The sequence below is a fragment of the Sarcophilus harrisii genome, chromosome 5 (assembly GCF_902635505.1).
Source record: "Sarcophilus harrisii chromosome 5, mSarHar1.11, whole genome shotgun sequence".
Classification (NCBI taxonomy): Eukaryota; Metazoa; Chordata; class Mammalia; order Dasyuromorphia; family Dasyuridae; genus Sarcophilus; species Sarcophilus harrisii.
In genome coordinates this window covers 89687222-89701634 of record NC_045430.1, presented here as the reverse complement: position 1 = coordinate 89701634, position 14413 = coordinate 89687222, and the positions used below count along the sequence as shown (strand labels likewise).

The window sequence follows — 14413 nt, the reverse complement described above, 5'->3', positions numbered from 1 at the left end:
AGCAGCAGCATTGTCATCCTCACAGTATTTATAAATAACACTTTAAGATTTTCAAAACAATTTATAGATGTTATCTCATTTAACCATCACAACAACCCTATTACTATTATTGTTATCATTATATTCATTTGAAAGATGAGGAAATTAAATATATGTAGAGAAGAAATGGTGCATAAGCAGAGTCTAGACAGACACCTAGATCTTGTGGGATTAAGACACTACGGTAGGTTGGGCAAGTTCCCAGAATGCCAGGAACCTGACTAGAGTAATAGGCGTATGGTGATAAAGATTTGAGAATTGCTAAGAAATGGTTCCATGGTTCTTGCTTATTAACTGTAAGCATCATAAAGGCAGGATGTTTTGAGGGTGTTTTTTATATTTTCAAAACTGCACATTGCCCTCTGCGCTTAGTTCAGTGTTCTAGTGTTCTAAACATAGTAGGTATTTAACAAATGTTTGTTTAGGAAATTTCATAGGGTTAGAATTAAAAAGACTTTAAAGGTCATCTAGTCCCGCTCCTTCATTTTACATATAAGGAAACTGGAACCCAGTTGTTTTAAGTGACTTGTACAGAGCCACACAAAAAGGAAATGAGTGAATTGAATTGATAACATCTAAATAAGGGCTATTCACTGCACTATTTCAAATAAAGGTTCTCTTTAGTTCAAGGAATTTTTAAATGAAGAAATTAGTAATTAATTAATCAGTCCCACCCCACTTCCATTTCATTTCCTACATTTGTGGGACTATAGGATAGCTCAAAGTCTGCACTATAGAAGAAAAGACTTAAGGGTGTAAAAGATTTTTTAGAGGATATTCTCAACAACCAGCTGGAGGTAGAAGGAGGGATACTGCAGTCATCTGGGTCTGCATCCAGACTAGAATTGTGGCACCATAGCTTCCTAGGTTTCTTTTTTGTCTCATTTTTTACTGTGTGTTAGCTTCCTTTTCAAGGATTCCATGAGGGTGATCAGTGGGGAACTGGGTATTATTTATTATCTTCAATCCTTTATCTCTTCCTTTAAATCTTTGATTGAAGTAATTGATTGAGGGACATAAGAATATAAGAGTGTTTGTTTGCCCAAAGTTGGTTGAGAAGAAAGGTATGGAGAATCTTCTCAGGGGTCCCAGGTGTTAATGTGGACTCAGATAGATCCTTATTTATGAAGTTATATTTAGAGAAATAGGAAGAGAATGCCACAGATTTTAGAAAAAGAAAGCAACGAGTGATTCCTTTCCCAGTGCCAAAAAGGATGACTTCAGAGTGTTTTCAAAGCATGAGATCAAAAATGATCATGTTTCCCCTTGGGATTTGACTTGGAATCTTAATTCAGCTAGGGACTTGTGGAGTCCCTCAATATACAAACATACTAAGGGGTGATAGATTTCAATCATTAATGTATCCATGAATAAAAATGTGCTGACATGTATCTGTTTTCTAGGAAACAGTGTCAAATCCTTCATATTCCACAGAGAAAGGATAGCTCTATGAGTTACAAAATTCAAACAACTCCTTATTACACGGAATGAGAATTAGAACCACAAATCAGTCACCCTGAAATTGAGATGACTCTCAGCAGTCACAGTTTACAGTAACATCCTGTGCTAGGTCACTGGAGAGGATGGAATTTAGTCTTCTGAAGCTGTTGCCTTTCTCCGGTAAAAGGGGAAGGCTTGTTTAGAAATCAGATAAATTCCCAATTACTTTCTGTATCCTAAGAACTGTAGGAGGCCATACTACTAAAATAGGAAATGATTCCATTTTCACCAGTATCCATCCCTTGATTTCTCTTTTGGTCCTCTGTCTCATTTTCTTCAGCTCTGGAGGAGTCCACCCAATGAAAAAGCATTCTTATGTTTTCAAACTTAGTCTTGTCAGGCAAGGAGCATTCCAAAGTCAATAAAAGGGTCTCTTTGTGATCTCTTGCCACCCTCAATGGTACTCTCTGAGACTAGATGCCCTTCAGGTGTGAGAGCCCAGTATATTGACCTCCAGCAACTCCCTGTAGGTAGTAACCTCAATGCCCAGGCCATCTCAAAGCTCAGAAGGTTCTTTCCTTTATTTTTACCTCCCTGGACCTAAGCTTATTCACCTGAAAAAAAAATGAAAGGATTGAACCAGAAAACCTCTGAAAGTTCTTTCCACTATTAAAATCCTATGAATCCAGGAAGCATCTAAATTTCTAAATGATTCTTCCATACCATTGTGTAAGTCTATTCCTTCACTTCCATGCTTCCTCATTTTTCTCACCATTTTTCTTCCCAACCTCCACTAAAAAAACTTCCAGAGTTCTGTCCAGCTGTTCTGTGTCTGTGTTGGAACCTGGGCCTTATATTCCCATTACACTGGAAACTCCCTGAGGGCAGGGGCCGGTCTTCCTGCTCTTCTCTGTATCTCCCACACCCATGCCTAATCACTCAGGGCAGGGCACTGAACATGGAAAAAATGTGCTCCATGTGGGTGGCATGTGGCAGCAACAATAACAACTTCAACCTCTATGCCCTTTCAAGGTGTTTGAAGCACTTTCCACACAGCAGCCTATAAGTGAAGTTGTGCAAATTTGTGGTCTAGATTCAAAGAAGGGAAAAGGATAAAGCATTTATTAAGCACCGAATATATGCCAGGCAGTGTACTAAGTACTTTACAGACATCTCATTTCAATCTCACACAACAGCCTTAAGAAATAGGTGCTATTATTATCCCCATTTTACAGTTTAGAAAACTAAGGCAAACAGAGGTGCTGTGATTGGCCCTAGATCACAGGGCTAGGAATTGTTTTAAACTGGATTTGAACTCACGTTTTCCTGATGCCAAACATGGCACTCTGTGCATTAAGGCGTAAGAAGGAATGCATCTTAAGGGTCATACAACTAGAAAATGTCAGAGGCAGGATTCAGATCTATGGCTCTTGACTCCATATCTGATATTCTCTAATTTGTTGTTATTATTCATCCTTCATCCTTGAAGAGAACCAATGACATCACAATGGTTTTTACTACAGCTCGAACTGTAGTTCATTTATTTTTACAAGTGACTATGGCCAGCAAATTCTGACACGCTTTCCTTTCCAAGAGAATGAAGAGGTACTATGATAGAATAGATTCAAGGAGATAATTCATAGAAATTATTTCTGAAAAGGGTTTTTAGAGATCATTAAGTTCAGCTTCTCCCATTTTACAGATGAGAAAGCTGAGACTCAGGGAAATTAAATGACGCTTAGAGTTACACAGTAGTAAGAAGCAGATCCAACACTGGAATTCAGAATTCTGAATTCAAAAGCTATTCATTGTTAAGTTGTAGAGTACTTTGAACCCATTTGTTTTGGTGAGGAAGCAGCCATCTGGGTCCCAAGTTCCAGGACATCATGATGTTAGGGTCAAGTTACAATGTGTTTGTTTGACTGCGATAAATCAGTCCAGTAGGAGTTCAGAAGGCTCTAGCATAGATCAGGCACAATGACCTTGGAAAGACCTTATGATGCTAGAATCTCCCCTGGGAAAGCTAAGATGGAGGAGAAGAAAACCAGCAGGACAACATGAAAACCAGAACGGAAATGTCTTAAACAATGCAGTTTATTGAAGAGGAATAACAGAGCATGTTTCCCCTGGTCCAGTATCACTCAACAGGGAATCAAAACATCTGTATAAAGTAGAGACCAAAGAATCCCCCAAGGATTAGAGTCACAAAGCTGAGTCTCTCCAACGAAGTCATCTGAAGAAGAGGGCAGGCTTGGGACATTGCCTAGGGATCTCATATCCTAGGGATGTTCCCAGCTGCTATGGAGATACTTCCCAAAATTGCAAACCCTCTAACTTCCATGGTTGTGGTCTCAACAGCTGAAGGATGCCAGAGCAAAGGGAAAAAGCAAGAAGAGGACTGGAAGCTATATTTGTAGCTATAACTATGTAGTGTTATGCAGAATTTGGTTAAACTAGGCTAGTGTAGAGTAGGAATGAGCACAGTTGGGCTTTTGGTAGTTTACTCATGTGTACTTTAAAATTTGCTGTTGGATCTCTGGCTCCGGGTAGAGCTCTGTGAGACTTGGATAGAGCTGCTACCACCCCCACTGACAACCCCAGAGCCTCCAGACTGGCTAGAGTACCCGCCTCCAACACTACCGCTCCCCCCAGAGCTAAAGCCCCCCCCACTAGAACTTCCACCATGGCTCCCACTGCCCATTCCCTTCCTGCCTGTTCCTCCTCTGCCATAACTTCCCCCAGAGCCTATTCCCTTGCCACCTGTGCCCCCACTGCCACAAGTGCCACCACTGGTGCCACCTCGGCCATGTCCACCGGCTCCTCCTCCCATGGAACCACCACTACTGCTACTGCTGCTGTGGACCATTTCTAAAGAAAAAAAATACAAATACATATGAGATCAGGAACCTGGCATGGCTTTTCATTAACCACTTCCATCATTCATCTACAAACACACACACACACACACACACACACACCCTACAATAGAGCTATAACTAGAAATGTTGGTGCCAAAGGTAAGCAGCCCTAAAACCAATTTTATAATTCATGCTGTGAAAATGATGCACGTATGAAAAAGAAATTAGTTATTATGCTGAATTTCTACCTTTTAAAGGTGTTCATGTGTTAAATATTCGCTCTTCCAAAATTTAGGTGCCCTGGGTCAAAAAGTTCTGATCTCTTTGTCTGAATTATGGATCTACATCAAACAATTCCTCTAGTTTCAAATGTAGTTACTCATTACCTCTCCCACAACTTCCCAAAGTAACAAACCAGTGCTTACCGATGCTCACGGTGTTCTGGCACTCTCCAGACATCCTGTTATGGAAAAACCTCCAGCTGTACATTACTGATCCCGAGCAGATGTTTAAATTCTCTACCTTCCCATGACCTCCCTCTTTCTTAGGAAGAAGGAATTCTACATAGCCTAGAAGGACCTTTCTCTAGGCCGAGTTAGATCTAAATCATCTCCCTTTTCATAAACATCCTCAGAGCAGGACATTCTGTAGCCTCTCTTGAGACTATACCCTGGTGATTCTGAATCCTTAAAAGCAGAATGCTCTTCCTTTACCCCCACCTCCCCCAAACTCAAAGTGTTAAAAATCTCCTTCTGGCCTATATTTCCTTGGATCAAACCAGGCTTCAGTAACTTCTATGGACCCACCTGCATTCCTCTCCCTCCAACAGCTTCCTATATGTGGCAATCTCCATGTCCAGGGCCAGTTTGACTGTCATGAGCTCCTGATAATCACGAAGTAGGCGGGCCAGTTCATCCTTGGCCTGCTGCAGGGCAGCCTTGAGTTCTACCATCTTGGCATTAGCATCCTTGAGAGCCATCTCCCCACGCTGTTCAGCATCAGCAATGGCTGCTTGAAGGTTGGCGTTCTGAGGGGGAGAGAGTAGTGGGAATGGCAATGAGAGAGTAGAGAAAAGTAAAATAATGAAGTTAGTGGTATCCTATTCTTCAGATGGATGCTTCTCATGTCTGGAAAAGTACAACAGGGGAATGATCAATTCATGTTCATATGTTCCTTTATGGTTTACCAAAATCAGTTCTCATAACAACTCTGTCAGGTAAATAAAAGTTTTTTATTCATATTTTCCATATAACTAATCAACATCAGAAGCAGAATTGGAATCTAGATCTGCTGATCTAGGGGTACAATGGTCTTTCTACTAAGAAAAAACTCTCTCTGCTAAGAAGCTTACATGAACTTATAAGAAAATCTCACTTCACCCACCCATTCTGGGTGTTCCTCCAACACACATCCTTAAATCTTGGCTTTGCTATCTCAATGTTTGCATGACCTTTTATGTTTTGGTAATATTTCTAATATTAGACTGCCTCAGGCTTCCATGGGGCAGTGCCTGAGTGTGGGTACTAAGCTGGAGAAGCTCCCCAGACAGAATTACACACAATTGGATAATCAATCAATAAATCCATTAACAAGCATTTATTGAATACTTACTATGTACCTAGCATTGAACCAAGAGCTTCCCATACAGATAATTGTGTATTTGCATTTTGACTTTCAATAACCATGTTTTATGACTTAAGCTTAAGCCATAATAATAATAATAATAGCTATTGTTATAATAGCTGATACTTAAAATGTGCAAAGCCTCTTACATACTTTTTCTCATACAGCCTTCCCATTTTATAGATGAAGAAACTGAGACTGATAGAGTAACTTAGAGTCACAGAGTATCAGAAGCTAGACTTGAACCAAAGGCTCCAAGTCTAGCCTCTATCACCTCCATATACTCACCTGCTTCTTGACATTCTCAATTTCAGCTCGAAGCCTCTGGATCATCCTGTTGAGCTCAGAGATCTCACTCTTGATGCTTTTCAGGTCATCCCCATGCCTGCCAGCTGTGTTTTCCAGCTCTCCCAGCTAATAGTCAGAAAAAAACCCATATTCAGAGCACTAGAAGGTACCTTAGAGATCTTCTGGTCAAATCCCACTCCCCCATTTTTAGATGCAGAAACTAAGGCTCAAAGAAGGAAGGTGACTTGTCCAAAGTCCCACAGCAGAGCCAGGACTGAACCCCATGCACAAATTAACTAAATAACAACAATATATAGAATACTTTAAGGTTCTCAAAGCCCTTTCCATATATTTCATGTGACCTCTACAATAACTCCCATTCTAGAGATGAGAAAACAGGGGCAACTCAGAGAAGTGAGTTGCCCAGAGCAAAGATATCCTTTATATTCAAAGTTGGTATCTCTTGGTTCTCACAACCATTTATATCATGTCACCCCTATAGCACCTCAGTCTGATGGTTTCAGAACCCAGAACCAGATTCAATTCCAGATTGGTGCAATTATCAAAGATGGGGAATTTCTGACTGTTGTGGTATGGTAAACTGGGGAGAATCTGCATGGAGTTCTTTCTGCCAACAGAGAAAGTCTGGGTTTACCCCATTTCCCCTGGCTACATGGTAGAGAGGGCATTTTTGTATTCTGAATCAAGAGCAGATGCTAAAGGAAGTATGCTAGGAATTCAATAAGGACTTAGGTGGACTACTCTCAGTAATAATACATGGGGTTATAATATATGGACTGTCAGAAGCAGGGATCTGCTCTTAATGAAGTCCTTGTTCCAGCTCTAGGGTCCTAGGACACAAGCAGCTTTCTTAAACTATCACTTACTTTTGTCTGGTACAGGGCCTCAGCCTCAGCCTTGCTCCTCTGAGCAATGTCTTCATACTGTGCTCGGACTTCAGCAATGATGCTATCCAGGTCCAGGCATCTGTTGTTGTCCATGGATAGAACCACAGAGGTGTCGCTGGTGTCTGATTGCATCTGAGACAGCTCCTGCAAATCCACATGGATACATTCACTCCCAGACATGGTCTATGGGCACTGAAATCATCAGATGAGGAAGAAGAAGAAGAAAAGGAGAAAGAAAGAGAAGGAAAAGAAAGAAGAAGAGGAGGAGGAGGAAGAACAGGAGAACAAGGAAGGAGTAGAAGAAGAAAAAAGGATGATTGGGGTAGGAAGAAGAGGAAGAGGAAAAAGAGGAGGAGGAAGAAGAGGATAAGGAGGAGGAAGAAGAAGAGGAGGAGGAGGAAGAGAGAAGTCAGAAGTAGGAAACAGAAAGAAGACTCAGAGATGACTGGAAAACGACCCTAAATGTAGGATGTGGAGGAGACAATAAGAATTCCACCAATAGGGACTGCAATTATAAAACAGGACTGTCCTGAAGGTCACCCAAAGAGAAGCTAGAAAAAGTTCCCAAGTTTGGCCATCACTGATCATCCTGCCCAGGAGAACAGCCTTGGGCAGCATAATTGAGATGGAGTCTCTCTGGAAGAAGTCTCTAAGCCCTTTTTTAAGAAGTCAGGAAGTAGGTGACAAGGATAGGAAGTTAGAAGAGAACTTACTGCATCATACAGGGCCTTGAGGAAGTTAATCTCATCCATCACGCTCTCCACTTTGGCCTCCAGTTCTACTTTGGTCATGTAGGCAGCATCTACATCCTGTCAAAGAATTTAATTGGTCTGAATTATGCTCTGAGTGACCCAACACACAGGGGATGAAAGGTGTAGAAAGAAAATGATTGCAGATCATTGACTCCTAGAGGCCAATTAGTAACAGTTTGCCCATTTTATAGGTAAGAAAAACTGAGGTTCAAAAAAGATCCCAAAGTCACAAAGGTCCCTAATTTCAGAGTTGGTGTTCTTCCTACTATACAATTCTGCATCTTTAGAGAAAATATAGTTTCAACCTTCAAGAAGTTGATGGGGAAACCAGGACCCAAGTGAACACAAAACCAAAGACCAGATTAGAGGCATCTAGAATTACTCGTATCAGAGTTGAGGGATCAGAAGTTTGAGGGACAAAGAGAGAGGAATTCATTAAGGATGGCTTCCTGAAAAAGGAGAATTGGCAGACAGGAAAAGAGATGGACAAAACTGGACTCTGAGAAGGAGAGAGACTGTGGGTAGTAAGGGACAAAAGTAAGGGGACAATAAGGGGACAGGTAAGGCATGTTTGCCTAGCTCTGATAAAGTCTATAGGGAGTGAATAACAATGAGGGGAGAAGAGATGGGAAAAGAACAGTAGCAGCTAAGACAGATATAATACTTTATGGAAGTGGAAGAGTCAGGAAGACCTAAGTTCAAATCTAGCTTTAAGCCCTTTCCATATATCTCATGTGATGTCCACAACAACCCCCATTCTACAGATGAGGAAACTGAGGCCCAGAGATTGAGTTGCTCAGGATCACACAACTGTTCTTTATGTTCAGATTTGGTCTCTCCTGGCTCCACATCTGAGACTCTTTGACTGCACCATGCTGCCTCTCCAAGGAATGGCACAATGGCCTTTAAAGCCAAATGAGCAATTTGAATTTGAGAAGATAAGTACAGGAATGGCCCAATTTAAGATGAACTAAAAGCATTTAACTCTCCAAGTTCTTCAGACTTAAAATCTTTTAAACTGATAGACCAAGAATAAAGAAAGAAAGAATATTGACTAAAAGTAGTAACACTACTATTAATTGATTCCATTTATTTAGCACCTAAGATTTACAAAGTGCTTTCCATACTACAATTCAGTAAGAAAGGTAGTAAAAGTATTTTTATACCTATTTTTCAGATGAGTAAATTGAGTTTCAGGTAAAGTAACGTGTTCACAGTCATATAATTAATTAATATCAAAACTTTTTTCTCTTTCTGCTTTTTTCTGGCATGACTTAAAATCTAATCATATTTGAAAATTCAATAAGCCTATCATATAGGGATGACTCAGAGAGGAAACTCAGTACTCCATTTTTCCTGAGGGATGGGGAGAGCAAAAAAAATTATCTTTACCCTAAATACTAGACACTCTTCCTTATGGTAGTACCTCTTCAGGAAAACTCTTATCTGCCTAAGAAGCAAATATTTTCCTGAATCTTACCTCCTCACAAAGATTTCCCCAACTCTCCAGATTCAAAATATTCAGATTCAAATGGTGTGGTGATAAAGTATAAAGCAGATCTTCCAAAAGAGTCCATAATTTTTAAAAATATTTGGATAATTGTATTTCAATAGAATTTGTTTTCCTTGTATTCTGCTTTTCAAACAAATTTCATACATTTAGAAGAATTATTTTGAGATGGAGTCCATAGACTTCACATGTTGGGAGTCCATTAACTCACACAAAAATTAAGAACCCCTGATGGAGAGGAAAGACCCTGGGAGACTTGGTTTTAGTGTCCACACTGCTAATTACTATGTGACTTTAAGCTAGTCCTCTCATCTCAGATTTCAATTATCTCATTGATAAGATATAAGAGGTTGGACCAAATTGGTGAATCTGCATTTCCTTCTAGGTATAATATTATAAGAGTCTGATATCTGCTAATATTCCTTCCTGTCTTTCCAGTTTCAAAGTTGGCATTTCTTCAACCTCCCAGTCATACACATCACTATGAGATTCCCAAGGATCACTATAAGGTCCCCGAGGAGTAAGAGTGAGGAAACTCACCTTCTTAAGAACCACAAAGTCATTCTCAGCAGCAGTGCGTTTGTTGATCTCATCTTCATACCTGTAGAGAAAAAAAAGACATTTCAGCTCATAACCTTTCTAGGATCTCTAAAGAGTCCTAATAAAGATTAGGAAAACCAGGCTGATCAATAGCAGTAAGTCTCTACTTCAGAGAAATGGGATTTGGATTGGACCTAAGGAAAAATATCCAAATGGTGATGAATTAACAACTGGACATTCTCCTAGTCTTTCCCGAAGAAGCCCTCCTAGATTGATCATGGAAGAACTCTCCATCACCTGGAATTAGGATCACTTCCCCAACCTGTACTTCCTTTCATTTTCTTCTCCCAAACTGAGTTCATCCTAATTTGCTTCCCCTGAGCTTACTTCTATGTGATGTTAATATTTTACTATCCAGCCTATGCCCGCTGTTTTTATCCTGTAATCCAGCTCAATTCAGTTCAATTCCATTTTCCTAACTGTCTTTTACTTATCTTTGGCTTAGTCCCTAAAAATAGGGGGTACATAAGTGTATTCTCTCTGTCTCTCACCATGATGATAGAAAAGCCTTTCAAAAGATTACAGTCTTTTACCAGTTGCAGTGTGAATTACACTGACCAGAAATGGGTCCTCTCTCCACCTACATATCCATGGCCAAAAAGAACCAGGGGAAAATTAAACCAATACAGATGTCCAGTATTCTGATCCTAGACCTCTCAAGAGTCATAGAAATGGAAGATGAGGGTAAATATTCTAATGTAGCTTCCAAATCTAAATCTATGCCTAAAGTGAGTGAAACTCACTTCTTTTTAAAGTCTTCAACCAAGTCTTCCATACTGCTCAGTTCTCCAGTCAGCTTGTTTTTTTCATTAACCAGCATATCTAAGTGAGCCCGGAGGCTACTGATATAGTTCTCAAAGAAGGGCTCAAGGTTCCGGTCATTAGAGTTTGAGGTGGATCCTTGGTCCTGAAGCAGCTGCCACTTGGTCTCTAGGACTTGATTCTGTTGTTCCAGGAACCTGACCTGTGGACCAAAAAGGAGAGACTCTCAGTACCCACTTGGATCTTCCAAAACATTGCTAGCCAAGTTCTGTGATTGCTTACTATATAGTTCAAGGAGTCAGAAGACATTCAGTGCCCATAGCCCTCTCTCTGGATGCAGATTGCTCTCTGCATCACAAGTCTATTGGACTTGCCCTAAATTACCTCATTTCAACTATCTTTTACAATATAAATATTAGGCTGATCCTTTGGGAAGGAAGAAGTATGGAGAGAACAAGTATTTATGGCACTAGTAGGTGCCAGATACAGTACTAAGCACTTTACAAATATCATCTCATTTGATCTTCACAACAACCCGGGGAGTCAGTATGCTATTAGAATCCCAGTTTTGCAATTGAGGAAACTGAGACAGAGAAAGATTAAGTGCCTTGCTTAAGGTCACATAGCTAGTAAGTATCTTAGGCTGGATTTAAACTCAAGTTTTCCTGATTCCAATACTCTACCTACCATCCTATCTACCAACTGTCCATGAATGAATTTTGTCAAGCAACCTGAGAAGGGAATAGGGAAGTAGGATGGCAATATTTGAATGTTAGAGCCAGAAAGCAATTAAGAATCCAGTCATCACCCTAGTTTATACAGGTAGAAACTGACCACCCAGAAATTTGTCCGAGGACATAGATCTTAGATTAGTAGCAAAACCAGAATTCTCTTTATTCCACCTTGAAGTAGAAAATGCCAAATCTATGTAAGGTTTGCAATTTGATTTGGGTAGTTTATAGGGAGTGAGGGGGAAAAAGAAAAAGAAATAAGAACAAATTTCTACTTCATAGTTATGTCTAAAGCCAACTCTATTAAATTGTATATGTCCCCTAAAAGTTTTTCTAGCCCTCTTTTTATTTTGCCATCATACTAGTAATGACTCATATCTCTAGTGAGTTCTAATTATATCTTCATTAAAAAACCCTTATAAGGTAATCAGTGCAAGTATTATTTACACCCATATTGCAGATGACAAACTGAGGGTAAAAGAGATAAAGTGACTTGCAGAAAGTGATAGGACTAGTCATCAGAGAGGCAGGTTTCAAATGGCATAATGCTATCTGGGGGCACTAGGCATTTCTCCCTCCTGTGTACATTTTTCCTAATAAGAAAAATTTCCTCAGCCCAAGGAATAAATATATGATCAAAGGAGTTTATGATAATGATAATAATTATAATCTCAAAACTTTTTTTAAAAACACCACATTTTTAGCAGAGTTCCCAAATCATTTCTCTTTGGCTTTGGAATTTTTTTTTTCTTTCTCAGATGTCCAAGGAATTGGGCTCATTATCAACCCTTTACAACAAATAATGATGTTGTCCTGTGAGGACTTGTCTTAGAAGGAGTGTATAGTGGGAGAAAAATTTTTCTTTGAGTAAAAATTACCAGGGTTACAGTTCTAGCCTTAATACTTATTAGCCCAGGGACCATAGTCATTTAATCTCTGAGCCTCAGTTTTCTCAACTGTAAAAGTTAAGTAATTATTTTTACAAGGTTTGTGAATTACTTTGTTAAACAGTAAAGGTTTCTAGAAGTAGGGGCCATTACTATCAATCCATATTTGCCATTGTGGCCCCAGCTCTACCTCTGTCTTTTCCCATAAGCTAGGAATAGAATCATCTCTCTGCCGGAGACAAAGATCAATTTTAACAGAATTGTATTCTCTCTTCCTAAAATGACTAAAGTTCTACTCACAGGAAAGCTGCTACCCTGAGCCAGTACTATAAACAAAGAGCTTAAGCAGAGTGGCCAGGTTAATGAGAAAAGGAAAACAAAATTTGTCAGATGAGTTGATTGATCACTGAGAAATTCCTGAAAGTTGTAGCTAAACTGTTAGTTTTCTATCTAAAGACAGCCGTAGAATGATAGAATTTTACAATTGAATAGGACCTTATCAATTTAATAGACAAATTGTTTCATTTTACATATGAAGTAACTGAGGCATAACAAAGGTGATCCTTAGATCTGAATCCTTTGGATCTAAATAGATCCAGATCCTTTAGATCTGGTTTCATTTTACAGATGAAGAATTGAAGTACAGAACTGACTGACCCAACAGCTACATTAATGGCAGGTAACAGAGTCAGTATATGAACCAGTATCCTGAGTCCAAGTCAAGCACATTTTACATAATAATGCATAATCTTATAACAGGCTTCTTCATTACCCCATTGTTCAGATTGACTTACCTTGTCGATAAAGGCAGCAAATTTGTTATTGAGGGTCTTGATCTGCTCCTTCTCTTGGGTCTTCACCTGCCCAATTTGGGGGTCAATCTCCACATTGAGGGGCTTTAGAAGACTCTGGTTGACAGTCACTTCATGGATGCCACCAGGGAAACCACCAGGACCACCGGAGCCACCAAAGCCACCAGGGCCACCGAAGCCACCAGGGCCACCGAAGCCACCAGCTCCTCCTCCAAAGCCACCAGCTCCCCCTCCAAAGCCACCAGCTCCCCCTCCAAAGCCACCAGCTCCCCCTCTAAATCCACCAGCTCCCCCTCCCATGCCACCAGCTCCAAATCCACTGCCCCCCAAGCCACAGCTTCGGCCACCACCTACACCCCCTGCCTGGTAGCTACCCCCAGCTACACTGATGGAGATCTTTTTGTTCCCCCCAAGGGAGTACAGGCTTCTGCTGCCAAAGCCCCTGCCCATGGCAGCACAGGCTGATGAAGCACTGCCGCCGCCACTGCCACCACCTCCTCCATATCGGGAAGCAGATGTGGATCTGCCAGAGCTGATGTGACTCTTGCTGGAGACGACAGCCGATCGGCCACTGAATCCTTGGCGTTGCCCTCCACCGGAGGTCCTGAAAGATTGTTGGCCATAACTGACTTGGCGGCTCATGATGATATACTCCAAAAGAAAGATGAACTCAAGAGCTCTAGGGAGAGGAAGGCTGGAGGATGCTTAGATACCTTCTGAAGCTCAGGACCAGAGATAGCCCTTTATATATGAGGCCAGGGAGCTTGGCTAGCTACTTCTGAGCTAGCAACCTAATTGAGGGAATTAACAGGTTGGGTTTGCCTGCCAGCAACAGATGGAATCCAAAACGAGTAACACACCTTGATAATCACTCAAAATTCCCAAATTGCTTTGTGTTACTGAGGTTACTCAATGAAAATAAGCTTGTTTTAGAAAAAGGACATTCCAGCAGAGATTGACACATCCCCAAATCCCCAAAATGCCTTACATCCAGGTTTTGGGGATTTATGTATCAGCATTTCTCTAGTTTTCTTAATCCTTCATGGTGACCCTATCTCCCCAACTCACTAATCACTAACATACAAGTCCAGCATTCACTTTAGAAGATGTAGGTGTAGGACCATAGAACTAGTGCATCAGATGGCCTATAGTCTTCTTCCAAGCGCTGCCAGTCTCTCCCTTTCTGAGACTCATTTTCCTCAT

General features: G+C 40.6%; 1 protein-coding gene across 1 annotated transcript; it reads right to left on the bottom strand.

Moving 5' to 3' along the window:
• Positions 1–3994: 3994 nt before the first annotated feature.
• On the bottom strand, positions 3995–13852 carry LOC100931075 (keratin, type II cytoskeletal 3-like). Its single transcript, XM_023505566.2, has 9 exons — positions 13193–13852; positions 10762–10982; positions 9959–10019; positions 7870–7965; positions 7136–7300; positions 6249–6374; positions 5144–5364; positions 4763–4797; positions 3995–4347 (listed from the first exon to the last, which is right to left on the bottom strand). The coding sequence occupies exons 1-9, from the start codon at positions 13850–13852 to the stop codon at positions 3995–3997; spliced, it is 1938 nt and encodes a 645-aa protein (XP_023361334.2).
• Between the last annotated feature and the right edge of the window lie 561 nt (positions 13853–14413).